The 26,915-nt window shown below is 38.1% G+C and overlaps 2 protein-coding genes across 7 annotated transcripts in view; both read left to right on the forward strand.

The window, feature by feature from the left end:
• Positions 1-9,871, forward strand: part of SPAST (spastin) — a 55,464-nt gene extending 45,593 nt beyond the window's left edge. For all 4 annotated transcript variants that reach the window (XM_070798473.1, XM_070798475.1, XM_070798474.1 and 1 more), the window contains 3 exons: positions 141-211; positions 2,198-2,238; positions 8,472-9,871. In XM_070798473.1, coding sequence (XP_070654574.1) covers positions 141-211; positions 2,198-2,238; positions 8,472-8,594 — 235 coding nt within the window. In that variant the 3' untranslated portion in view covers positions 8,595-9,871. The remainder of the gene's footprint in view (positions 1-140; positions 212-2,197; positions 2,239-8,471) is intronic.
• Positions 9,872-21,519: 11,648 nt separating this feature from the next.
• The window catches only part of SLC30A6 (solute carrier family 30 member 6), a 48,838-nt gene continuing 43,442 nt past the window's right edge, over positions 21,520-26,915 (forward strand). For 2 of the 3 annotated variants that reach the window (XM_070798477.1, XM_019969971.2), the window contains exons 1-2: positions 21,693-22,183; positions 26,317-26,403. Coding sequence is in view for 1 of the 3 variants with exons in the window: in XM_019969970.2 (XP_019825529.2) it covers positions 21,656-21,658; positions 26,317-26,403 (90 nt within the window). In the remaining 2 variants the exon portion in view is untranslated. Of the gene's footprint in view, positions 21,659-21,692; positions 22,184-26,316; positions 26,404-26,915 lie in introns of those variants that run through there. The other variant, XM_019969970.2, reaches the window with a different exon arrangement.

Here is a 26,915-nt window from a genome sequence, read left to right on the forward strand (position 1 = left end):
CCTGTGCGCTTAAAAATCAAATCACAGAACTGTCTGCTTGATGACAAGCAGAGTTTTTAGGGTTTTACCCTCTTATTATGTGGTGATTTTAAATCTGAAAAGGTAAAAATAACTTGTTCTTTCTTCCTTCTTCTTCTCAGAATGACCAACGGATACTCAGGCAGTGATCTAACAGCTTTGGCAAAGGATGCAGCACTGGGTCCTATCCGAGGTAGGAGTTCCAGAGCTTGAAACATTTAGAACTGTTAATTACACCATTCAGAAGTTTAAGAAGTCATTATTGAGAAGTCTTTTTTATTCACTGGAAAGCAGTAAAGCTGAATCAGTGGAAAACTTGATTAAAACTTGATACGGAGTTTCTAGACTTAAGGTTAAGTAACCTTTCTGAGAAAAGCTTTAGATTCATTGGCCACACATGCTCTGTAGCTCTGCTGCTGCTGCTGTTGCTACTGCTTCTGCTGTTTCTTCTTTCTCTTCCTTTTCCTGCTCTTCCATTCTCCTCCTTCCTCTTCTTCCTTCTCCTCATCCTTCTCCTTCCTCCCCTACCCTTTTTTTTCCCCCCACAACACAGAAAATGTGAAACCATTCTTAGCTCACAGACCATATAAAAACAGTCCATGGATCATTGTACCGTGAGCCTTGTTCTAGACAGCAGATTTTGCAACTTGATAGTAGATTGGCAGCAAAAAAAAATAAAAACCCCTCAAGAATAAGAGAGCTTTTTTAAGCAAGTGAAAAAGAATAATAAAGGGAAAATGTTCTTATCTATTTTATGGTTCTTTTCAGTTCAGTATTCTAATATCACTTGAAATTAATGTGTATAAGGAAACATATAAATAGATGTTTTTACTTTTATTATTATATGTTATTTGAAAAATTGCAGCAAAGTGTATCATTCATTGCTTTGTTTTGATTCAAGGTAATTTGTTGATTCTGAAATACCACATCTATCATTCTTAGGTTATGTTAAACTCAGGGTGATAATCACTTTAGAGTAGATGTTGTCAGCTACTTTTCCACAGGCAGCATGGGAAGTAGATGGGTGATGCTCCCAGGTTTGCACTCAGATTACTGGCTATGATGGCAAAGTAGAACATGGAACATGCAACTTCAGAGTATCTCTCTCACGGTCAAACAGACTGCTGCTGCTGCTAAGTCGCTTCAGTCGTGTCCGACTCTGTGCGACCCCATAGACGGCAGCCCACCAGGCTTCCGCCGTCCCTGGGACTCTCCAGGCAAGAACACTGGAGTGGGTTGCCATTTCCTTCTCCCATGCACAAAAAGTAAAAAGTGAAAGTGAAGTCGCTCAGTCGTGTCTGACTCTTAGCGACTCCATGGACTGCAGCCTACCAGATTTTCCAGGCAAGAGTACTAGAGTGGGGTGCCATTGCCTCTTCTGGTCAAACAGACTACTGGTTAAGAACTGTTGCTTTGCTGCTGCTACCGCTAAGTCGCTTCAGTCGTGTCCGACTCTGTTCGACCCCATAGACGGAAGCCCACCAGTCTCCCCTGTCCCTGGGATTCTCCAGGCAAGAACACTGGAGTGGGTTGCCATTTCCTTCTCCCGTGCGTGAAAGTGAAAAGTGAAAGTGAAGTCGCTTAGTCGTGTCTGACTCTTTGCGACCCCATGGACTGCAGCTTACCAGGCTCCTCCGTCCATGGGATTTGCCAGGCAAGAGTACTGGAGTGGGGTGCCTTTGCCTTCTCCGAAGAACTGTTGCTTTAGAGAGTAATAAATATAACCTTGAGAATATATTTTGAAACTCTGGGTAAAGCATTTTAGTCAAGCTTTCATTATGTTGGAGGCATAATATCTTGTTCAGATAGTGAACTCAGAAACATTAGCTAATGTATAAATCATTTGTATTTTGGGGATATGTTAGCTGTTATTCTGAAAAAAAAAAAATTTGTTGGCTTAAAACAACTAATGACTTTTGTAAAGAAGTTGCATTATTTTAAGTTTAGTTTCAGATTTATAGATTCTATTGTTCTTGAGCCATATATGAAGAAACCGATGCCTTCCTAAGAAAGAGTATTAGTCTAAGCATTTATAAATTGTATGTGCTCTTATTATTAATCTATTTTTCTCTTCATATAATGATTCATGTTGAACATATACTTTTAGATTATTGAACTTTGTTAACTTAAACTTGGAAGTCATTTTTTTCCCTAAGTGGCTCATTTTTATATTTTACAGAACTGAAACCAGAACAAGTGAAGAATATGTCTGCCAGTGAGGTAAACTATTTTATAATTATCTTTCTTTTGTCTGGTCCTGTAGATTGTAAAACATATCTTTTGTCTGGATTTTTCCAATTTGATTAGAAACCAGAAAAAATTACTTTTGCTTCATTTCAAAATATGGAGGACTGTCAAATGACGGTCTCCTTTGGTGTCCTTTGGTAATGCACAAAATATATTATATATAATCATTAAATCATTTTCTGTCAAATCATTATATAAATACTAAACAAAACAAACTTATAGACAACTTGAGAATTCTATACATTGTAAAGATGGCTTGTAACAGGTTAACCCCTTGATGTTCTATTCTGTTAGTTTTTCAGTAATGTTTGTTTTCTTTCTTATAAAAGCAATACAGTTTCCATTGTAACATAATTTGTTACATCTTGAAAATATAGTAGGTCCCCTTAAGAGATGCTGAAGCATTACTTTAAAAAAAAATTGCCTGAAAAATATAGAATTGGATATATAGAATGATCATAACTATGTATTCAGACATTTTAAATCAGATTTAAATTATGTAACTTATCTCTCAGAGCTCAGATAGCACCTGAGACATTACTAACCAACCAAAGAGACTTCATTCTTGGCATAGAATAGAGAAGAGAACTCCACTGGAGTTCGAGTGTGAACTCAAAAAAAAAAAAAACAACAACAACAAAAACCCCCAGAAACATGGGCTGGAGGATGGCAAGGGGTTTACACATTGCAGAGAGTCCTGTCCAAGTATTAATAGTGAAATCTTAATATAGAGAATGAGTGTACTTGAATTTGAGTACATTTTGGCTGTCCTTTTTCTTCATGCTTCCATGTAAATTTGAGGTTCTTATCTTCAGGCATCTTGTGCATAGTGGTTAGCCAGCTACATTACTAAGAAAGCCTTCACACTTCTTGCAACCACAGCACTTTTCCATTTCAACAGTCTAGTTTACCTGGAGTATGAATGAAGCTTTTTAGGAATAAAGAATTCCACATATCATATACTTTGGTGTTTAGCTATGGTTACCTTTAAAATTCACGTTTAAAGTATAGTTTCATGTTCCTCTTATCTGACTTATTATTTTGATTCCATATATTTCTAATTAAAGATATATTAGTACTAAGTGTCTTGAGGGCTTTTTTACTTATGTATAAATTATTAACAGTATCCCATCTATATATTATTTTTTAAATGTTCTTTTAAAATAAACCTAATATGTGCTTTTCTATCCAAAAAATAAACACTGTACATGAATTCTTTCTTTCCCACACACCACTCTCCCTGCCTTGGACTCAGGACAGGTAAACTTGGTATTTCATGTATATACCCTGGCCCCCCTAGATTAAAATTGAAGAAAGGTCTATTGTGTGACACTTTAGGCCTGTCTTTGTCCCGTGAACAGACCATACAGAATGAAGGAGCTAATCAAGGCCATAAGTAATGAAATAAAACCATCAGCTGACAAATAATTTTTAGTAAGAAGTTGTCTGCTAACTCCTAATCAACTTCTGCAAAATCCACTGAACCCCATGTCTGCAAGCATTCCTCACTCTGTCTCAAGCGCCTTGGCCCTGGCATTTTCTGTGAGTAAGGAATGGCTACCCACTCCAGTATTCTTGCCTGGAGAATTCCATAGACAGAGGAGGCCCCTGTCCATAGGGTTGCAAAGAGTCAAACATGACTGAGCAACTAACACTTATACTTTTTCACTTTGAACCATTCGGAAGGCCACTAAAAAACCTATAAATGGATGCTTGGATACACCTTCATTAGTACCTTATACAAATTTTATGAAAGCAAGTGGGTGGCTGCTTAGGGAATAGGAAAAATTCTTAGGAATCTGTCCATAATTATTTCATGAGATAAGAAACCTGTCTTCTGTTGATAGTGGATTTATTAACCTTTATGCTTTACCCATCCTGAGAATTATACGTATACCTAAACTTCAACATTTTTCTTCTTCATTGAACAAACTCAATTAAATATAGTTCCTATTTTACTTGAAGAATAAATTCAGTCTGTTTTCTTTTTTTAGTAACTCTTCTAGAGTCATGATTTTAAAACAAGGCAATTCTGTGACAATAGGTGTCTATTACCATATAACAAAACTTGCCACAAAATTTAGCAGCTTAAATGACATGTGTTTATTATCTCACATTTTCACAGAGAAAGGAACATGGGCACAGTTTAGCTGAATCCTCCACTTCAAACTCTCTGAGGGCTGCAGTCAAGGCATTGGTCTAGAGTTTCTTACAAAGCTGTAATCAGGATGTTGTCTGGGGCTATGGTCATTATAAGGCTCAAACTAGAAAGATCTGCTTCCAGGCTCATGTGTTTTTTTGTGTTTTGTTTTTTGCCAGATTAATTTCCTCTTGTGTTGTTGGCCTGAAAGCCTCAGTTTTCTGTGTTTATTGGCTGGAAGCCACCTTCTGTTCCTTGTCACGTAGGCCTCTCCAACATAGTAGTTTGCTTCATCAAAGCCAGTGAGCCAGGAAGAGAATAGAGAGTGCCAGCAGGATGGAAGGCATAGTCTTGATAACCTAATCATGGAAGTCACATCTCATCACTTTTGCTGTAGTCTGTGCTTAGGTCCAGTCTATACTCAGGGGAAGGGATTCCACAAGGGCATATATAACAAGAGATGGAATCATTAGGAGACACAGCAGGAGATACCTGCCACATCTGTAAATCAATTTAATTTTATGTTTAATGGGTCACACTTGGCCAGCAAAATCTGCTTTTATATTAAGATGAGTCCTCTCAACTCTACTGTAGAACTCTGAAAAACATTGTTGCCTTCTGGGAGCAAGGCACACCTTGAAATTGCCTATCCCAAGACTAGAATCAGCAACTTTAGGAACCTGGGTTCATTTTAATGCAGAATAATTTAATGACTGTGTGTCAAAATGCATACTGCTTTCTTTTTGTTAGTTTGGGTGTTAGTCTACTCCAATGACAGCTTAAAAATGCAAATTTTTTAAAATATCATTAATTCATTCTAACAGTACATTTATTTCAGTATTACAGTGTAACATATCTACTTGAATTGTATCTTGTATTTTAAAAATATGTAAGCCATTTCATTATTTTAAACTAAATTTTATCTAGCTATTTGGCTGTTGGGTCTTCATTGTGGCACGTGGATCTTCCTTGCATCCTGTGGGATCTTCCATGGTGGTGCACAGACTCTCTAGTTGTGGTGTGTGGGCTCAATAGTTGTGGCACATGGGCTCCAGACTACACGGGCTTTAGTAGTTGCTCTGCAGCCTATGGGATCTTAGTTCCCTAACCAGGGATCGAATCTGTGTCCCCTGCGTTAAAGGCGGATTCTTAACCTCTGGACCACCAGAGAAGTCTCTAAATTTTAGGTAGTACTAAAACTTAAAACTACTGAATTATAAAAAATAACATAATGTACCTTTTTGTGATCATTCCGCTAATAATGTGTGTCTGGTTACATTGTTAAAGTTTTTGCTTCTAATGTATACTTTTATGCAATTTATTTTTAACCTAATGGTCTTAATATTAATAACTTGGTAACAGCTTTTAGCTATTAGTCCTGGCTTATGAGTTGATGTTTATAAAGCACTGAAAGTCTGGCAATAGTGAATACTGCATTAACTAAGTGTTAGTCACTTAGTCATGGTCGACTCTTTGCAACCCCATGGACTGTAGCTCATCAGGCTCCTCTGTCCATGAAATTCTACTGTATAAGTGTCCATTAAATAACTGACCTGGGTCTCCTGCAGAGCAGGCAGGTTCTTTACCATCTGAGCCACCAGGGAAGCCCTAATTTAAAAAATATGTAAATACTAAATAATGGCAACCTTTTATAGAGATCAAGGAAATCCATTTTATTTTCTTACTGATTTTCTTAATCTATGCAATGTTGATATTAGAGAGGATATGAAGTAGTTAGATTGGGTTTTATAAGAGTAATAAAAAGAATATACTCAATCTAGATGTCTATCAACAGATGAATGGATAAAGAAATTGTATACATATGTGCAATGGAATGGGAGAAGGCAATGGCAGCCCACTCCAGTACTCTTGCCTGGAGAATCCCATGGACAGAGGAGCCTGGTAGGCTACAGTCCATGGGGTCGCTAGGACTCGGACACTACTGAGCGACTTCACTTTCACTTTTCACTTTCATGCATTGGAGAAGGAAATGGCAACCCATTCCAGTGTTCTTGCCTGGAGAATCCCAGGGATGGGGGAGCCTGGTGGGCTGCCGTCTATGGGGTCGTACAGAGTCAGACACGACTGAAGCGACTTAGCAGCAGCAGCAGCATACAATGGAATATTACTCAGCCATAAAAAGAAACGAATTTGAGTCAGTTCCAGTGAGGTAGATGAACCTAGAGCCTGTTTTACAGAGCTAAATAAGTCAGAAAGAGAATAACAAATACCATGTAATACATACATATGAAATCTAGAAAAATGGTACTGATGAACCTATTGGTAGGGCAGTAATAGAGACATTGACATAGAAAACAGACTTGTGTACCACAGCAGGGGAAGGAGAGGATGGGACAAATTGAGAGAGTAGCATTGAAACATATTCATTCAGTTCAGTTCAGTTCAGTCGCTCAGTCGTGTCCGACTCTTTGTGATCCCATGAACCGCAGCACGCCAGGCACCAACTCCCGGAGTTCACTCAGACTCACGTCCATCGAGTCGGTGATGCCATCCAGCCATCTCATCCTCTGTCGTCCCCTTCTCCTCCTGCCCCCAATCCCTCCCAGCATCACAGTCTTTTTCCAATGAGGTGGCCTAAGTACTGGAGTTTCAGCTTTAGCGTCATTCCTTCCAAAGAACACCCAGGGCTGATCTCCTTCAGAATGGACTGGTTGGATCTCCTTGCAGTCCAAGGGACTCTCAAGAGTCTTCTCCAACACCACAGTTCAAAAGCATCAATTCTTCGGTGCTCAGCCTTCTTCACAGTCCAACTCTCACATACATACATGACCATGGGAAAAACCATAGCCATACGTAAATAGTAGCCAGTGGGAATGTGCTGTATGACGCAGGGAGCTCAACTTGGTGCTAGAGGGCTGGGAGGTGGGAAGGAGGTTCAAGAGGAGGGGACATATGTATACCTATGGCTGATTCATGTTTATGTATGGCAGAAACTAACAACATTGCAAAGCAGTTATCCTCCAATTAAAAATAAATTTTAGGACTTCCCAGGTGGCTCAGTGGATAAGAATCCACCTGCCAATGCAGAGGACATGGGTTTGATCCCTGGCCCAGGAAGATTCCACATGCTGGGGAGCAGCTAAGCCCGTGTGTCACAACTACTGAAATCTGCATGTTCTAGGGCCTGCAAGAGTGGCCCCCACTCTCTTAACTAGAGAAAGCCCTCAGGCACCAATGAAGACCCAGCACAGCCATAAATAAGTAAAATTTAAAATAAATTTTAAAATGTAAATTAAAAAAAATACAGATAAGTATCAGTTGAAATTTTGTCTCCAGTTCTTAACTTCTTATTTGGGGGCAAAATATACATGTAAATATGTGATAATTTTTAATTGACCACTTTGTGCCAGATTCCATTTTGTCTTTTAAAAATGCTTAGGTAAAAATTAGGTATTTATTAACTCATTTTTGTTTTATTCTGTATTCTCAAAACCAATTAAAAGTCTCAGAAAATAAGACCAAATTAATATGAAAATGTATTACAAGCAATAATAATAAAATTTTAGACATACGCATCCTCCATGTTGTATTAAGAGCAATATTTCCTTCAGAGTCCCATGTGCATCTTGTTAACTCCTTTTCCCTTTCTGAGAAACGTGAATTTAGCTAGAGTATGCTTGTGGTGAGTGAGACTTGAGAATGTAAAATTTCATGAAACTATGCAGAAGAAAAATTGGAAGGAGATAACCCAAATAGTGGTTGTATATCTGAGTAGTGGGATTGTGTTTATTTTTTCTGATTGCGAATATTTTGTCTAGTTTTCTGTAATGATTGTGTTTTGTTTTTATAGTGGGAAAATACTGGGATTTAAAATGTTAATACCTAAGAAGCCAAACACATGAAATGAAAGTATATTATTTGGTAGGATTTCTTAAATAGGAAACGTACCTAATATATACTAATATGTAAAATAAGATGATTGACATGATTTTCTAAGAATACGTCTATATATATTTTCACATTAATAAAGCATTTTTAGCCACCATTGGGTCAGCTATTGTATATGTGATAATCATTTGTATTGTGTGCTTTTTTTTAAATCTAGATGAGAAATATTCGATTATCTGACTTCACCGAATCCTTAAAAAAGATAAAACGCAGTGTGAGCCCTCAAACCTTAGAAGCATACATACGTTGGAACAAGGACTTTGGAGATACCACTGTGTAAGCCTGCAGAATGTTTACTTTTCAAGAGAAAAACATACCATCTTCGATGAATACTTTTATCAGCTACAGAAAGTCAGCCTAAGTTTACAGGACTTTTCAGAGTCTTACAATTACTTGTGCACCCCAGAAGATGAACCATAAAATAAATTTAAATAAAGTATACAATGCAAATGGAATATTTTTGTTTAAGGCCTTCTTGGCTTGATGGTCATGGCTATCCCAATGGGCACTGTAAGTCAGAACACAACAAAAACTGAATCTGGTCTTCTTTACCAACGTAATCGTAATGTAAATAGTAATTTGTATATTATGTTGCAGATGAAAGTGTTCCAGAGACGGGGAATGGTAGAAGACACAGAGCCTTTGGTGGTTTGTCTTCTGACATCTTTTCTTAAAATAGTCATTTTTCCTGTTTTCATTTCCTACTATTGTCTTTACTATGGGTGATTGGAATGCCAAACACTCTGTTTCTTTTTTTTTCTTTTTACAAATTGTGTGCCAAATGAAACTTTTTCCTATGTAACAGTAGTAGGAAAAAGAATTTTGAAGGTTTTTTTTCTTCTTCATACATCTACAGACATTAAAAATGTTTTCTTTTCACTTTTTATTTTTTCTATTACCTTTCAACCAAATAATTTGGAGAGCAATACGATAGCAACAAAACAAAACAAATTTAGTGAAAGAAGGAGAAATTTTGAAGTTTTCAGATACTCTGTCATATAATATGTAGACCAGTCCTCCTGTGATCTGTAGTATTTTTTTTCTAATATGTTTGTCAGAAATCTATTGTAGACTGTTAACTTATTCCTAATGGAATTTATTTTCTGCTAGAATTATTCTAATATTTAAGAAAGCCAGTTTTAACCACTATGAAAGTGGTTCCTGTGCAAGAGAAGGGAAATACTGGGAGTGAAGACATTTCTAATTTATTGCTTATTACTTCCTTACTGTTTACAGGATAATTACAAGCCAGTGGATCTACCATGTTTTATTAATCCCTCCAATGAAACTTTAAAAAATTACTGAATTTTTATACATTGCATACATTTTATAGGTTTCTTGTGCTCACTTTGTTAACTAAAAAGTTTTAGTCTGTTAATCTGCCTTTTGTTCCCCAAAAATGTACAGTAATTCCATTTCTTGTTTGTATGTGTAGGTTTTTGTTATAAAAATGTCCTTGTAGGAAGTAGAGACTCATATCAAGGCCTTCTAAATATTGTAATAAAGGCAAATGGATATTTGCCATTAGTTTACTGGTTAAAAGTTTGTTTACAGAAATCGTCTTTGGTGCTTTTATGTAAAATGTCATGGGTGGAAAGAATAATTTTATAGTAGTAACAAAATTTTTTTTTTTTTTAGGAAAAATATCTTTGGTTTTGAGAAAATATATTAAAGTTAACTTTCCCCCACTAGATAAGAATTTTATAATGAAGAAACCCATACTTCTTAACTTTACTCTTTCTTATCTTAAAGATTTATCTAAATGTAGAAGATGTATGATTATATGCTGTTTGTAGCTATAACTTAAATCATGTCTCCTCTAATCATAGAACTCCCTGGATAATAAAAATGAGGGTTGAGATAAATAGAAAAAAAAATTTTAAGCCAAAACCATGATATTTTAGGTCATGAGTAGTATCTTTTTAAGGTCTCAAACATTATAGCATCCATTATAAAATACTGATAATGAAAGATGATGAAAATATACACAATAAGTATGATGAACATCCCAAATTAAAACATTTTCAATAAAGCTCATAAAATTTCATTTTTAAATTTTCATTTGGAAAAAGATTATTGATGAGTAGTAAGTTGTATTAAAAGTCCATGTGCTTTAAACTTACAACTTTTAAACTACAAACTCCTTTAAAATTGTCATAATATTATATACATTAATTGTAGCTCATTTATTAGGAAAAGTTTTAGATAACAGACTTCACATGTTACGTAAATTAATATTGTCATAAACATTGAGTCAGAATTATAGTACTGTATGCACATCCATCTATGGAAGTTAATTTCCTGATCAAGTCTGAAATTGAACTTAGTGCTAGAGAACAATTTTCTTTGACTTACATGACCTAAGTTTTATTTTAAGCTGTGTTTCTCTCATAGAAGGGCCATAAAAGTAGAGTAATTATATGGTAGGACGTGTAAGGTTTTGGTTTGATCTTTTTCAATAAAGATAGCAGTTGCTGAGGATTTCAGAAATAATATTAGACTTAGATTGTGACCTTGTAGATTTTGCATTGAGCTCTGTGTCATATTATTTAGTAAAAGGTAATGTTTAAACCTTAGTGTGCTCTTCATGTTACTATGGCAGAGTTTTGTAAACTAAATTAAAACTTACTGATGTACTGGACTTTGAGCCAATGGAAAGAATCAGTATTCTCTTTCCAGATATCTTAAGGGTAAAAGCTTATTCTAAGACAGTCTGCCAAATGGGGTTATTAGGTTTCTGACTTGCAGATATGCTTTGTGCTTGGAAAGAATTGGAGGAAAAGCAGATACTAGAACTCTAATTTAATATACAGCAGTCTTTGTTTATAGTGTAAAATTCATTATATTTTGTACAAAAACTAATTCTTTTGGCAGAATGAACCATTTACAGTTTGTTTTTGGACTTTGAGTCAACGGATTTTCCTTCAAATACTTGTCTGAGTTTTACTCTGGACTTTTGTACTTTTCTTCAGAAGAAATGAATTAAAAGATTCAGCTGCATAAGTGAGTTTTTATCCTAATGGATTGGAAATAAATTATAAACTTTATTTTGCCTTTAATTTATTTGAAACTTTTTGAGATTTCAGAGGTTGTAGTCTGGTATTGAAAGAGTAGCTTGTATTGAACCGACTCTTGCCAATAACAATTACAAACTCTGAACAAGATATAAAAAGCTGTGATTAGAAGACTAGAGAGCAGTCAAAAATGGGCAAAACCGGCACAAAATCATATACTAGAAGAAATCCACATTAACTGGGTTTCACCATGAGAGCCACTTGCAGCATCTGCAGTGTGCTTGGAAATAGAATTCAAGGAGAATGTGACAGTCTTAATGAGCTGAGGAGTCAGTTAGTGCTTCTAGAACAGTGTGAAATTGGGAGGGAAATTTTGAAAAGGAGAGATCTAAGTCCCAAAATCTGCCTGCAAATTCTTTTCAAAAGCTTGTTGGATTCTGAAATTATACCTGTGCAGTGTGACAGTCAAAAGAATCCAGGAGAAAGCAATAGTTGAAATCCAGAGTAGTTGTAGCAGTTGCTGGAAGAATAGAGTTTGAAATTCAAATTCCAGTAAGAGGGGTCTAGTAAACACTCTGGTTTTCCATTGACACCCAGAAAGGGCCATGGCTTAGGAGGAAGGACAGCATCCTAGAATAAGGGCTGTACTTTAGAACTCTGGGCACAACTGGAAGAAACTCACTGAAACAAAGCTTAAAATCAGGCTTTCACAACATCAAGGTTATCCATTAGTAATTTAACAGCTAGCCAGAATAAAACATTGTTAAAACAGAATCCAGAGCCTTTACAACATATTAATTCACAAAGCCCAGCAAAAATAATAAGCATATAAAGAAAAATTATATAATCCATAATCAACAGAAAATCTATGGAAGCAGAAACACAGATGACTATTTTGGAATTAACAGAAGATTATTTAACAGCTTTAAAATACATTAAAAAATTTACAAGGGAAAATGATGGATTAATGGATTAGGATTCTTAGCGGAAAAGTAGAAACTGAAAAGCAAATAGAAAGTCTGTGATTATAAATTATGAAATGAATGACAGTGTCTGAAATTTGAAAAATCACTGGGTGGGCTTAACAGTAAACTGGGTACATCAGAGATAAGAAAACAGGAAGGCAGTTAATATAATGATCAAAGTGAAGCACAGAGAAAGAAAGAGATTTCAGACCTGTGGGACAGAATCTGTCTAATGTACATGTACTTTGAGGTCCAAAAGGAGAGGACTGGGAGAGAATGGGGCAACAGAAATATTTGAAGCAGTAATGCCTGGAATTCCCCAAAATTGTTGGAAAACATCAACTTACAGGTCCAAGAAGTTCAGTGAACTCCAAGCAGAATAAATGCAACAAAGATCACATCTGAGTACATCCTTTGCAAAACACACACACATGCACAAAACCAATTAAATATCAAAAGCAGCCAGCAAAGGGAAATGACATTACACTTGAATAAAGCAAAAATGGTGGGTAACTTTATTTGAAACAGTGGAATCCAGGAAATGATGGAGTGACATTTTTAAAGTGTAAAAATTATACAATACTATATAAAAAAAAGGTGAACAACGGGCCTACAGTGTAGCATAGGAAACTATATTCAGTATCTTACAATAACATATCATCAAAAAGAATCTGAAAGAGAATATATAACTGAAATCACTTGACTATACACCTGAAACATACGTTGTTCAGTCGATTAATCGTGTCTGATTCATTGCGACCCCGTGGACTGCAGCACAATAGGCTTCCCTGTACTTCACCATCTCCCAGAGTTTGCTCAAACTCATGTCCATTGAGTTGATGTTGCCATCCAACCATCTTATCAACAACACTGGAACTCAACTATACATCAATTTAAAAAATAAGTGCAAAAATAAAAGTTAACCTAAAATTTTGTGTTTACTTAGAATGTTGATCCATAGGTTACAGTTTTGCCAACTCTCTGATCTATACCCAAAAATATTAATATTTTGTCTTATTCTGTCTTTGCAAATTCTCCTTTCCCCTCCTCTTCCTATTCCCTTTCTTCTGCCTTCTTTTTCTCTCAATGAATATTACAGAAAAATGATGTAAACTAACCTGTTTTCTTAAGTTACACAAATGGTATCATTTATATGTACATAACCCTTTGTGGTCAGTTTTTTATTTTTTACTAAGAATTTTCTTTTGAAATTTAACTAGGTAGATTTGAGTTAGTTCATTTTCCTTGCTCTATAATATTTTGGTGTGTTTACGGATTATTCATCATTCTCCATTGGTTGACAGTTTAAAAAAAATAATAAAGTGACAATGAAATTAATTTAAAAAAATAGAATGTTCAGAATACATAAAAGTCATTCCAGTTGTACAAAAAGTAAGAGAATTTGTTCTTAGCAGGCTGACATAGGAAATTCTTTAAAATAGACTGTTTTTAAAAAGTTATTTATGTGGCTGCTCCAAGTCTTAGTTGTGGCACTTGGGATCTTTGATCTTCATTGTGGCATGTGATCTAGTTCCCTGACCAGGGATCAAACCTGGGCCCCCTGAATTGGGAGCTCAGAGTCTTAACCACTGTGGACCACCAGGGGAAGTATCTAAGAAATTCTTTGGGCTGATGAAAAGGAATCCTCCAAAGGAATCCACATCTCCAGGAAGGATTTAAGGACTTTGGAAATGATATTGTCGTTCAGTCGCGCAGTCTTGTCCCACTATTTGCCACCCCATGGACTGCAGCACGCCAGGCTTCCCTGTCCATCACCATCTCCCGGAGCTTGCTCAAACTCATGTCCATTGAGTCAGTGATGCCATCCACCCATCTCGACCTCTGTCATCCCCTTCCTCCTGCCTTCAGTCTTTCGAAGCATCAGGGTCTTTTCCAATGAGTCATTTCTTCCCAAAGTGGCCAAAGTATTGGAGCTTCAGCATCAGTCCTTCCCATGAATATTCACAATTGATTTCCTTTAGGATAGACTGGTTGGATCTCCTCGCAGTTCTCCAACACCACAGTTCAAAAGCATCAATTCTTCGGTGCTCAGCCTTCTTTATGGTCCAACTCTCACATCCATACGTTGCTACTGGAAAAACCTATTTTTGACTATACAGACCTGCTGGGGTCCAGCCCCGGCTGATCCAGAGTATTCAAAGGAGAGACGGCATCGGCGACCTATTTATTTAAATATGCATCAAAGATATAAAGAGTAATAGAATGAGGATAGCTCAGTGAGGAAATTCAGTGGAGAAAAGAGGCTGAAATAAGGATAGCTCAGTAGGAAAATTCAGTGAAGAAAAGAGGCTGAATAAAATTCCAAAGCAGGGAATTTACGTCACCTACGAAGGCCGCAGGCGTCCTCCTGTTCTCCCGAAGGAGAGGAGACACTAAGGCCTCCCCTGTCAGATCTTAGAAGCCCAGGCAAAATTAGTAGGCATGATGAGCTTTCCCGCCTCAGAGGAAAAATTCAACCAGAAGGTGATAGAAAGAACGACATGGGGAGACCAAGTTTTGGTGAACAAGGCCCACACTTTATTTTCCAAAGTAGTTTTTATACCTTAAGTTATGTATAGAGGATAATGGGGAAAGGGGTAGAGTCATGCAGTAAGCCAGGCTTTCTTCCTGCAAACTTATCATATGCAAAAGTTTAGGTGATTTGCATCATCTTCTGGCCCGGAGGCCTGTTAACATTTTAAAACCCTTTCTTCAGAAAACTTATTTTTCTCTAAAGGTGATTAGTCAAGTGCCACCCTCCAAAAGCATTAAAGTTGCATTCCTATAGGGCAAAGGTGTGGTGGGCTATAACAAGAAAAAGAATTAACTCAAGGGTCCCAGGTTACAAACATTAAAGCTACTACTTACACCAATTATATTAATCAATACACTGCCAGGGACACAGCAGGTAAGGGATATGGAGACTTAGCAACAAACATTGGCCCAACAAGTGAAAAACCCTTCACCAATACAATTTCTAATCAATCTTTTAACTGCTCAAAGGAATCTGTATTTAGACAGTTTAGAACATCTCATGCTTCTCACAGTTGGGAGGCTCTGAGCAATCACATGTGGCCGGAAAAACCTATTCAGGCAGGCTAGAGGACTTGCAAAGGAGTTTGTAGGTTGAAACACTATCACACCCAGGAACTTTATTAACTGGAGCTGTAAGTTAACTCTTTTTTTCAGAGAGAGGTAGTGGGGGACAGCCCCCTGTAAAGTCAGAGGTGTAGGTGAGAGCACAAAGCGGAAAGTAGGCAGACTCTGGTTTTGGGGGTAGATGCTCGAGAATTTCCAGGGGGACTCCTGAGGCTTGATCCCACCTTTGCGTACGCCGAGCCTCCTTCCTCATGACCTTTGCCACGGGCGGAGTTCCTCACGCTGGCTCCCGGCAGTGATAGAATTCCGGTTGAGCTATTCCAGATCCTGAAAGATGATGCTGTGAAAGTGCTGCACTCAATATGCAATATGCCAGGAGATGGCTCCCGGCACAGACCTTGGTTGGCAAAGTGATGTCTCTGCTTTTTAATATGCTTTTTAATATGATGTCATAGCTTTTCTTCCAAGGAGCAAGCATCTTTTAATTTCATGGCTGCAGTCACCATCTGCAGTGATCTGGGGACCCAAGAAAATAGTCTGTCACTGTTTCCATTGTTTCCCCATCTATTTGCCATGAAGTGATGGGACCATATGCCATGATCTTAGTTTTTTGAATGTTGTTTTAAGCCAGCTTTTTTATTCTCCTCTTTCACCTTCATCAAGAGGCTCTTTAGTTCTTCTTCACTGTCTCCCATAAGGGTGGAGTCATCTGCGTAGCTGAGGTTATTGATATTTTTCCTGGCAATCTTGATTCCAGCCTATGCTTCATCCAGCCTAGCATTTCGCATGATGTACTCTGCATATAAGTTAAATAGGCAGGGTGACGATATACAGCCTTGATGTACTCCTTTCCCAGTTTGGAACCAGTCTGTTGTTCCATGTCCAGTTCTAACTGTTGCTTCTTCACCTGTATACAGGTTTCTTAGGAGGCAGGTAAGGTGGTCTGGTATTCCCATCTCTTTAAGAATTTTCCAGTTTGTTGTGATCCACACAGTCAAAGGCTTTAGCATGGTCATTGAAACAAGTGGATGTTTTTCTGGAATTTTCTTGCTCTTTCTATGATCCAATGGCTGTTAGCAATTTGATCTCTGGCTGCTCTGCCTTTTCTAAATCCAGTTTGAATATCGAGAAGTTCTTGGTTCCTGTACATTGAAGCTTCACTTGGAGAATTTTGAGCATTACTTTGCTAGCATGTGAGATGAGTGAAATTGTGTGGTAGTTTGAGCATTCTTTGGCATTGCCTTTCTTTGGGATTGGAATGAAAACTGACCTTTTCCAGTCCTGTGGCCACTGCTGAGTTTTCCAAATTTGCTGGCATATTGAGTGCAGCACTTTCACAGCATCATCTTTTAGGATTTGAAATAGCTCAACAGGAATTCCATCACCTCCACTAGCTTGTTCATAGTGATGCTTCCTAAGGCCCACTTGACTTCGCAGTTCAGGATGTCAGGCTGTAGGTGAGTGATCACACCACCGTGGTTATCTGGGTCATTATCTCTTGTATAGTTCTGTGTATTCTTGCCACCTCTTCTTAATATCTTCTGCTTCTGTTAGGTTCATACCATTTCTGTCCTTTATTGTGCCCATCTTTGCATGAAATGTTCCCTTGCTTTTGAAGAGATCTTTCCCATTCTATTGTTTTTCTGTTTCTTCACATTGATCACTTAGGAAGGCTTTCTCATCTCTCCTTGATATTCTTTGGAACTCTGCATTCAAATGGGTATATCTTTCCTTTTCTCCTTTGCCTTTTGCTTCTCTTCTTTTCTCAGCTATTTGTAAGGCCTCCTCAGACAACCATTTTGCCTTTTTGCATTTCTTTTTCTTGGGGATGGTTTTGATCACCACCTCCTATACAATGGGGTTTCCCTTGTGGCTCAGCTGGTAAAGAATTCATCTTCTATGCAGGAGACCTGGGTTTGATCCCTGGGTTGGGAAGATCCTCTGAAGAAGGGAAAGGCTACCCACTCCAGTATTCTGGCCTGGAAAATTTCATGGACTGTATCATGGGGTCACAAAGAGTCAGACCCAACTAAGCAACTTTCACTTTCACTTCACTTTCACTCCTGTAGAATAATACGAACCTCTATCCATAGTTCACGCAGTCTATCAGCTCTAATCCCTTGAATCTATTTGTCACTTCCACTGTATAATCTTAATGGATTTGATTTAGGTCATACCTGGAAATGATATAACCGTCAGTAAATACAAAAGATAATTTTTCCTTTATGTTTCTAAATACCTATCAGTTTTTTTTTTAAGTTTACAGTGTGGTATTTATAATATATGTAGAAGTAAAGTAGATAACAGTAATAGCACAAAGGATGGGAGAGGACAGTAAATGGAATTATGTTGAAATAAGTTTATCGTACATAAAGTTGTGTAGTATTAAGGCAGACTGATGATGGTGCATCTCTTACCCAGCAAAGGAAACAAGGGTATGGTGCAAAGTCCAGAGGAAACCAAAGACTGGCTCTGAAGAGTCCTCTCCCAATGGAGTTACACAGGATGTGCTTAATTCCTCCAGCATTATTATGACATCTGTGAAAACATTAGGCCTATCCCCATTAAGCACAGTGAACCATTATTAGGGAAGAACAAATCCAAGTTCCCAGATGCCAACTAAGGGCCAAACTGGCAAGGCCTTTCAGAGGATAGCAATCTCAGCCCTGCTATTTTAGTTCTTTTCTGCACTGTGGTTCAGGGCAGGCTTTGCAATGAGGAAAAGCAACATATGTGGGATGTTACAGACCAGGTGGGATAAGGAGGGTGTCTACAATGATGGACACTTAGTCTGAGGAAGTTATTTATATGGGTGGGGGCAATCTGCAATGAGGAATACATTCTCAAGAATAGAGAGGTGTATATATGGAGGAACGGAGTCAGCACAGATGACAAACTGCTTACATACAGGAGACTTGTTCAAACAAGTCAATGTACATTATCCCTATTGGAACCATATTTCTCACTGTGGAAGAGAGGAGTTATGAATACAAAAGAATGAAACCTGCATGGTTGGGTTGGAATTGGATTTAAGAATATGAATCAATAATTTAAGACATATAAAAGTAGGTGAAGCAATGTAGATGTAAATATGTGTCTGTGTGTGTACACATATTCTCAAGTTCTTTGCATTGAGAAAGCCTTGGAGTAACTACACCCCAAAAGCAATGAGCACACATATCACTCCTGTCTTCTAAGTTCTCCGTTGTCTGAGTCTGTTCAATCTGCCATATTTTTAGGTGGCTGCTTTTTGTGTGTTTTCTTTGGTACATGGCATGTGGGATCTTAGTGCCCCTGAGCAGGGATCAAACCTGCACCCCCTTCAGAGATAGCATGAAGTCTTAACAACTAGACTGCCAGGAAAGTCCCTTTATTTCCTTCTTTGTGCTTGCTTTTAGTTTAGTTTGCTCTTCTTTTTCTAGTTTCTTAAGTGGAAGGTTAGGTTGTTGAGATTTTTCTTGTTTTTTCAATATAGGCATTTACAGCTATAAATTTCCCTCCAAGGACTGCCTCTGCTGCATCCAGTAAGTTTCAGTATGTTGTTTTAATTTTCATTCATCTCAATGTTTTTTCTAAGTTCTCTTGTGATTTCTTAATTGTCCCATTGACTAAGAATATGATTCTTTTAATTTCCACCGGATGGAAATTGGATGGTGTATTCTAGATGTGTTAGATCTACCAGGTATATAGAGTTGTTCAAGTCTTCAGTTTCACTGTGATCTTTTGTGTAGTTGTTTCCTATGATTTTATACCAATTACTCAATTCCCTGTATTAGAGTCTTCTTTTCCCCTTCTTAAAATACTTTTGAGATATTTCTTTTTACCTCTAAACCATGTTACACTCATCAATAAGGAATTAGCTAACTATACTGATACCCAGGTAGCACAGTGATACCTGCCAACGCCAGTGCAGGAGACATGGGTTTGATCTCTGGGTCGCGAGTATCCCCTGGAGGAGGAAATGGCAAACCTGCTCCAGTATTCTTGCCTGGAAAATTACTCCATGGAGAGAGCAGCCTGGTGGGCTATAGTCATGGGTTTGCAGAGTCAAACTTGACAGTGACTGTACACATCCACGTGCACAGCACATACACACAATTGATATTAAGGCACATGCCTATGACTGAATTCTCTAAGGCATTAAAACTATACTCTAAAAAAATTAAGACATGAGAAAAAGTCACAGTACATCCTTATAATGAAGTAGGCAAACTATAAAGAATATGTACTGTCTGATTTCAGTTTTGTTAAAATTCGAAAGAAACTGGAAAGAAACTTCAAGAATCAAAAACGATTTGCTCAGTGTAAGTGAAGCAATAATATTCTAATTTTCCTTCCCCATGCTAACCTTATCCAAGAGTAGCAAGTACAGGATAGCTGGTACTTTAAAACTAGGTTGTACAGAATTCCAGCTCCACCCCTGACTAGTTGTTTGACCCTGACACAATTTTCCAAGCAGGAGCTAACCACAGTACCTGTATCAAAGGGATACTGTGCTGTGCTTAGTGTTCAGTCCTGTTGGACTCTTTGTGACACCATGGACTGTAACCTGCCAGGCTCCTCCATCTATGGGGATTCTCCAGGCAAGAATACTGAGTTGCCATGCCCTCCTCCAGGGGAATCTTCCCAACCTGGGAATCGAACCCAGGTCTCCCGCATTGCGGCAGATTCTTTACCATCTGAGCCACCAGAGGAGCCCAAGAATCCTGGAGTCGGTAGCCTATCCCTTTTCCAACGGAAGTTGCCTACCCAGGAATCGAACAGGGCTCTCCTGTATTTGCAGACGATTTGTTTACCAACCGAGCTACTGGGGAAGCCCGAAAAGATAATATAAGGATTAAATGAGCTAATACACTTTAAGTCCTGAGTGCCTACTACATAAGTGCTTTAATAAATGTTAGCAATTATCTTCCAACTACAATCCTTTCTGCATACCACAGCCAAAATGTAGCAGGTCACTCCGTTGTAAAAAGTGTCCCCTGGCTTCCTGTCTCACTCCGGGGCGGGGGGGGGGGGGGAGGGGGGTAGAAAAAAAAGCAAGCTCTTTAACCCTGATTAGAAATTTCTGCTTGATCTGGGCCCTATTTACCACTTCGATATTCTCTTCATTTCTTCCCCTCAAAGACAACGCTCCAGACACACTACCTAATTTCAGATCTTAAAACACACTTACTTGAGTTTTGCACTACTTATCCTGCCTGCAAAAATCTTCACAAAAAGACTTGTCATTTGAAAGTCAAATTTAATCTTCTTAGAGCTTTCTGTGACTACCTCTTTAAATCAGCGACTCAGTTACTCTCTGTTGCTGCTGCTGCTGCTAAGTCGCTTAGTCGTGTCCAACTCTCTGCGACCCCATGGACTGCAGCCCACCAGGTTCCTCCGTCCATGGGCTTTTCCAGGCATGAGTACTGGAGTGGGGTGCCATTGCCTTCTCCGCACTTACTCTCTACTATTACCCATCTGGAGAAGGACATGGCAACCCACTCCAGTTAATTCTTGCCTGGAAAATCAGATGGACAGAGGAGCCTGGCGGGCTACAGTCCATGGGGTCGCAAGAGTTAGACACGACTTAGCTACTTAACCACGACCACAAGAATATCCTTTTCATGAGGGCGATACCTGATACACACGTGTTCCATATTCAATTTTTGCTGAATGAATTATACTTCAATGTGTTTTATTTTCCTTTTTAAAGTAAAATCAATCCTATAAAATTTACGTATTATTTTAGGAATTACTACATAATACTCTGTCACTGGAGAAGGCAATGGCAACCCACTCCAGTACTCCTGCCTGAAAAATCCCATTAGTCGGCCTGAGCAACAGCTGCTATGGCAAACTAGGTGGTCTCTGGGTAAGTTTCTCGATCCTGTTTCCTCACTTGAAAAATTGAAAAATGGAAATGTTACCTATTTCATACGGTATTGCAAAAATTAAAAAACACAACATAGGTCAAAGAGCTTCAGGACTCAAAGAAATTTTTCTAGTTACAAACAAATTGCTCCTTAAACCTAAAGACCTCAGCTGGCAAATCTGCACCCAGACCTCCGCCAGCTTGGAAGAGTCGCTCTAGCCGCCGCCTTCGCCTCTATAGAAAGCAGGGGCAGCCGGGAAGTGGGGCGCCGGACCAGGAGGCCAGTGCACGCACTTCCGCCCCCCGCGTCGCTCGCAACCAATCGGCCTCTGATGTCCACGCCCCTTCCGCTCCAGGGAACTACCAGCTCCCAGAGCGTCTTCCGGTGGGAGCTGTGCCGCTCCTTATCATGGTGAGTTGGCCAGGGGAATGAGGGTTTCTTTTGTGATTCTTCTTATTCTCTCTGGTTCCGAAGCGGCCTAGAAATGCTTCAGCTGCCCAGAGGAGGGGTCGTCAGAATTATGCTCGAGGTCCCCGGAAGGAGTCTCTAGCGTCGGAGAGAGTGCCCTCAGAGCTCTGATGCCCCCTTGCTCCCTCACCCGGTTCCTTTGCGTCTCGGGACACCGGCATCGCTCCAGAACGACTTTTCGGCTCTGATGAGTGTATGACTCTTCCCTGCCGTGATATCCTTGATATAGAAATAAAAGTCTTTGCTGGTGTCAGTAACCACAACACCGACAAAAGATCTGAAAACAAGTCCACAGTAGCGACGACCGTATTAGTGATGCGTACAGCAGTGATGATAACGTTGCATTAATGAACAGCATGATTAATAGGCTATTGAAGCTGACGCCCCACTCTCCACATTGGTTTTATTGAGTGCAGATAGCCGGGTACAGCACAACTTTGAGAAGGCCAAAGATTGGCGAAAGTCAAGGTGTCGGTCGTTCCTCTTACTGCAGCTTTTTTGGTGCTTTTGTAGATCCCAGTATACCTTAGGGCTTTAGGAATGTGCTGTTTAAATTTTGTTAGACAAGTTAGTTATTTTACTCTTTAATAAATCAAGTATATAGCTCTCTGAATTTTATCTAAGGGTAAGCAGTGGATTGTGATTTCAGTGTCAAAAGAGGTACACACCATTTTATCAGAAAAATTTATGGATCTCTTATTGATAGCCTGTATATGACAGAACGACCATGTTTCTGTGTCTACGTATTGTCATTCCATTTTTTCCTTGAGTGAATATGGTGGAAAAAATGTCTTATTTATCTACTTAAATATTTTCTAAATTTCCTGTAATCTTTCCTTTAAACATGTAGAAAATAGGTAAAAGTTTACTGTTTTGGCTGACCAAATAGCCTCTGTGTTCAACATCAGAACATTCACTGTGTAGCAGAGTTAAGTTTCTAAAACTTGACCATACCAGTTCCTTGCTTAAAATTCTTCCTTTTTTTTTTTTTTTCTTTAGCCCACAAGCTAAAGACCTGTTTAGTATGGCAAGCAAAGACATCTGTAGTCTAGCTTCTTACCTTTGCAGGTTTTTTTCACGCATACATACATACATCCATATTCCAGCTACCAGGAACAGCTTGGGGATTGTGCTCTAAGAATTAGACCTTTGCACTGAATTAATATGTGCTGTTCTATCTGCAAGAATCGTTCTCCATCCCTTACGTGTCCTTTAGTCTCTTTCCTGAGCCTTTCTGTCATGTCTCAAGGTCCTATTAAGTGCCTCCTTTAGGCTCCTGTGAGGCTGCTTTTTACCAGTAGCATCTGTAGCCCTTAGCAGACTGTGTTACGATTGTGTATTTACTTGCTTGTCTTTCTCACTTCTTAGGCTATAAGCTCTTTAAGAGCAGAACCTACGTATTCACTGTCATATTCCCAGAGTCTTTTGTATAGTGCCTGGCCCAGAGGAAGTTTTCAATAAATATCTGTTTCAGAAAATGATGAATAAGTAACCTTGGCAGTAAATTTTTATATTTGAAACATTAGTAATAAGGGAAATACTAGCATTTAAGTTTTATTTTTAAAATTGCCCATTATTCATTTTAATAACATATACTATGTGCAAAGCATAGTGCTATCTTAGAAAATGTTGGGGAAATATAGCCCTTGTTATTGGTGAAGTTACTGAAAATGAACTTACCGTGCAAGATGACAGTATGAAGGCTAGCCTGTGGTGAATTACAAAACAAGTGGCATTAAAAAAAAAACTCATCTAAATAACGTAATACGGCTTCTTGCAGAAAGTGAACCAGTGAACTGAGTACTTTGTCCCTTTATTCCAGTCTCTTAGTCTACTCTTCATTACTGTCTTCTGGGTGAGGAAACAGAGAGGTCAGATAACTTGCTAAGTGCTACAGGGCTATTAGTGCCTGGGTTAGACCAGTCTGATCTTTTCACTGTAGAATTATCGATATGATCATGAGACAAGGAGTACACCAATATAGTGGAAATTGAGGAGAGCAATTTCCTCAATAGTGGAAATTGAGCAAGAGAGAAAATGGAAAGAAACAGGCTAACTCACTGAACACACTGAGTTCCAGGTTGTAAAATTTGGTGTTTATTTTGATAACAGTGGAGAGCCAATATAATTTTAGAAAGAGTGACATTAAGATTAGGGTATTTGTAGTTGTTCCTCTACTATCAGAATGGCATCAGAAATGGACGTCTGCATTTTAGAAACCTTATTGATTGTCTTAACCTGAAACTTAAAGTAACTGAAATAATTTTAAATGAGCTAGAAGTTAGAAGATATTCAAGAATACCAGTAGTAAGCAGAATTTATCTTTGGGACCAAAATATCCCACTCATAATTCTTTAAGAATAAAGTATGTTTATTAACATTAACATTTAGTAACATCTCAGATTAAAATAGCATATTGTTCCTTTTCAACTGAATTGACTTAGCAGAGCCTTAGGTTATTCACATACACTGATCTTTATTTGGGTATCAAAATTGGTAATACCTTTTTCTTGATGCTTTATTTTTACATTTTAAAGTATATCTTTAACTTTTTATTGTGTAAACTTTCAAACATGCAGAAAAGTAGAGAGAATATCATGAAGTCCCCATGTAGCCGTAACTTGGCCTCCACAGTTACCAGCATTTTGCTGTTTTTGTTGTGCCACATTTCTAGCACTCAGCCTATTTTCTGCCTTCGCTGAGTCTCAACATAATGCAACTAATGACATGTCAAACTTAAAGAAATGGAATATATCATTTTATAGCTACCGAGATGTTTCTAAATGTATTTGCCTGTAGGCAAATCATACTTCTGCTTGTATTGGATCTGAAACTTCACATTTTTTATCTGTTAACTCCCATTTCCTCTGTTGTCTGTGAAAAGCCAGTGTTTGAGTCAAATTGGCCAAATTTAATGAGATAGAAATGCCTCATTATGGTATAGTGGTATAGTGATTGTGGCCTTTACCATCTAGGAAAATGTTTTGTTAAAGTTGAAATCCAAATATTTAAGTGCATGGCACTTAGTAGTCAAGTTACTGTGTATGACCCATTGAAAATTGTGAAGGATATTTTTTTCTCTAGAAACAATTACTTTACCTTTGTAATAACAAAGATCTTCAGTTTATTTTTCTTGGGTTTTCTTTCTTATACATCCATGAGTTTCTTCAAATGTACTATTGTTTTATATTTGAAAACTTAGATTGAGAAGTATAGTAAGGACCCATCTTTGCCTTTTTCCAAATACCGTTTATTGAATAACCCATACTTTCTCCTACTGATGTTGGATACTACCTTAATTTCAGGATAATTTCCTATATGTGGTTGAGCGCTCCTTTATGATAAGGCTTTCTTACACTGTTTCCTGAGCTTGAGTGGCAAATCCCTCAGTGCTCACCACTGCCGTGTTCTTTCTCTGCTAGTACCGTACTGCATACTAGCAGGGACCCTGGAAGCTAGATAGATGTCACATACTTTGAATGCCTAAGAGAGAAACTCAGAGGTTTGATTCTAGTAATACTTGCCAAACCTTTCATATATAAAGCTTTAATTAGGTAAATGGTATAATATCTTGGAAATTAGAGCTACTTGGAAACTGCTTTTCCGGTTCAAAATTGCCTAGGCAATCTATTTTACAGCAGAGGTTTTGGTCCTGAGCTAAAACTCCTAGATTTGAATTCCTGCTCAGATGTTACTAGCCTATGTACTTCAGTTCAGTTCAGTCGCTCAGTCGTGTCCGACTCTTTGCGACCCCATGAATCGCAGCACGCCAGGCCTCCCTGTCCATCACCAACTCCCGGAGTTCACTGAGACTCACGTCCATCGAGTCAGTGATGCCATCCAGCCATCTCATCCTCTGTCGTCCCCTTCTCCTCCTGCCCACAATCCCTCCCAGCATCAGAGTCTTTTCCAGTGAGTCAACTCTTCGCATGAGGTGGCCAAAGTACTGGAGTTTCAGCTTTAGCATCATTCCTTCCAAAGAACACCCAGGGCTGATCTCCCTCAGAATGGACTGGTTAGATCTCCTTGCAGTCCAAGGGATTCTCAAGAGTCTTCTCCAACACCACAGTTCAAAAGCATCAATTCTTCGGTGCTCAGCTTTCTTCACAGTCCAACTCTCACATCCATACATGACCACTGGAAAAACCATAGCCTTGACTAGACGGACCTTTGTTGGTAAAGTGATGTCTCTGCTTTTGAATATGCTATCTAGGTTGGTCATAACTTTCCTTCCAAGGAGTAAGCATCTTTTAATTTCATGGCTGCAGTCACCATCTGCAGTGATTTTGGAGCCCCAAAAAATGAAGTCTGACACTGTTTCCAAGGTTTCCCCATCGATTTCCCATGAAGTGATGGGACCGGATGCCATGATCTTCATTTTCTGAATGTTGAATTTTAAGTGTACTTAGTTTACTAAAAATTATTTCCATCACATAGGTTATTGTGAATCTTAAATAGATAAATACATGTAAGGTGTCTAGAATAATTGCTTGTCGTGTATCAAGCATTCAAGAAATGTTAGTTGTGATTTACTATATCACAGGAGTGCAGAAGCTTAGGTACTTAAATGCTGATTTGTCTACTTTTTGTTTACTTTAAAGGGGACAATTCATCTCTTTAGAAAACCACAAAGATCTTTTTTTGGCAAGTTATTACAGGAATTTAGACTTGTAGCAGCTGATCGAAGGGTAAGTTATTTTTATTTCTTAATCCTAATTTTATTTATTGTATCAACAATATTATAAAGTTGAAAAAGGTAATTTTTAAGACAAATATAAATCACTCTCAATTCATCACAGTGTTTTTATTTTTTTTGTTGGATAAGTAATTTGTTAATGTAAAATCACAGCACTTTAGTATACAGTTGTTATGCCTGGGAGGAAACTCAGCTTTTATTAGTTTTTTTTCTGATTTTAAAGAGTTTTGAAGAAAAATTGTTTGGTGATTGCCTTATGTTGTTAGTTTTTTCACAAATTAAGTGGATGTGGTCTGAAGCCATGTTTTCTCATTTTGAATGTAAGGCAGAAAACAAGTTTTTTCATTAAGTTAAACTTTGAGACTATAAAGAAATAATCGGTACCCATTTTGGTCACCAATGTAGACTTTCTAGTTATTATTCTGTTTTCATTGTTCTCATTACTGTCTCATTTATACTGTAAGTTCCTTGAGGGTAGTGACTATGTGTCTCTTGCTCACATTT

Source organism: Bos indicus, chromosome 11 (genome assembly GCF_029378745.1).
Source record: "Bos indicus isolate NIAB-ARS_2022 breed Sahiwal x Tharparkar chromosome 11, NIAB-ARS_B.indTharparkar_mat_pri_1.0, whole genome shotgun sequence".
Classification (NCBI taxonomy): Eukaryota; Metazoa; Chordata; class Mammalia; order Artiodactyla; family Bovidae; genus Bos; species Bos indicus.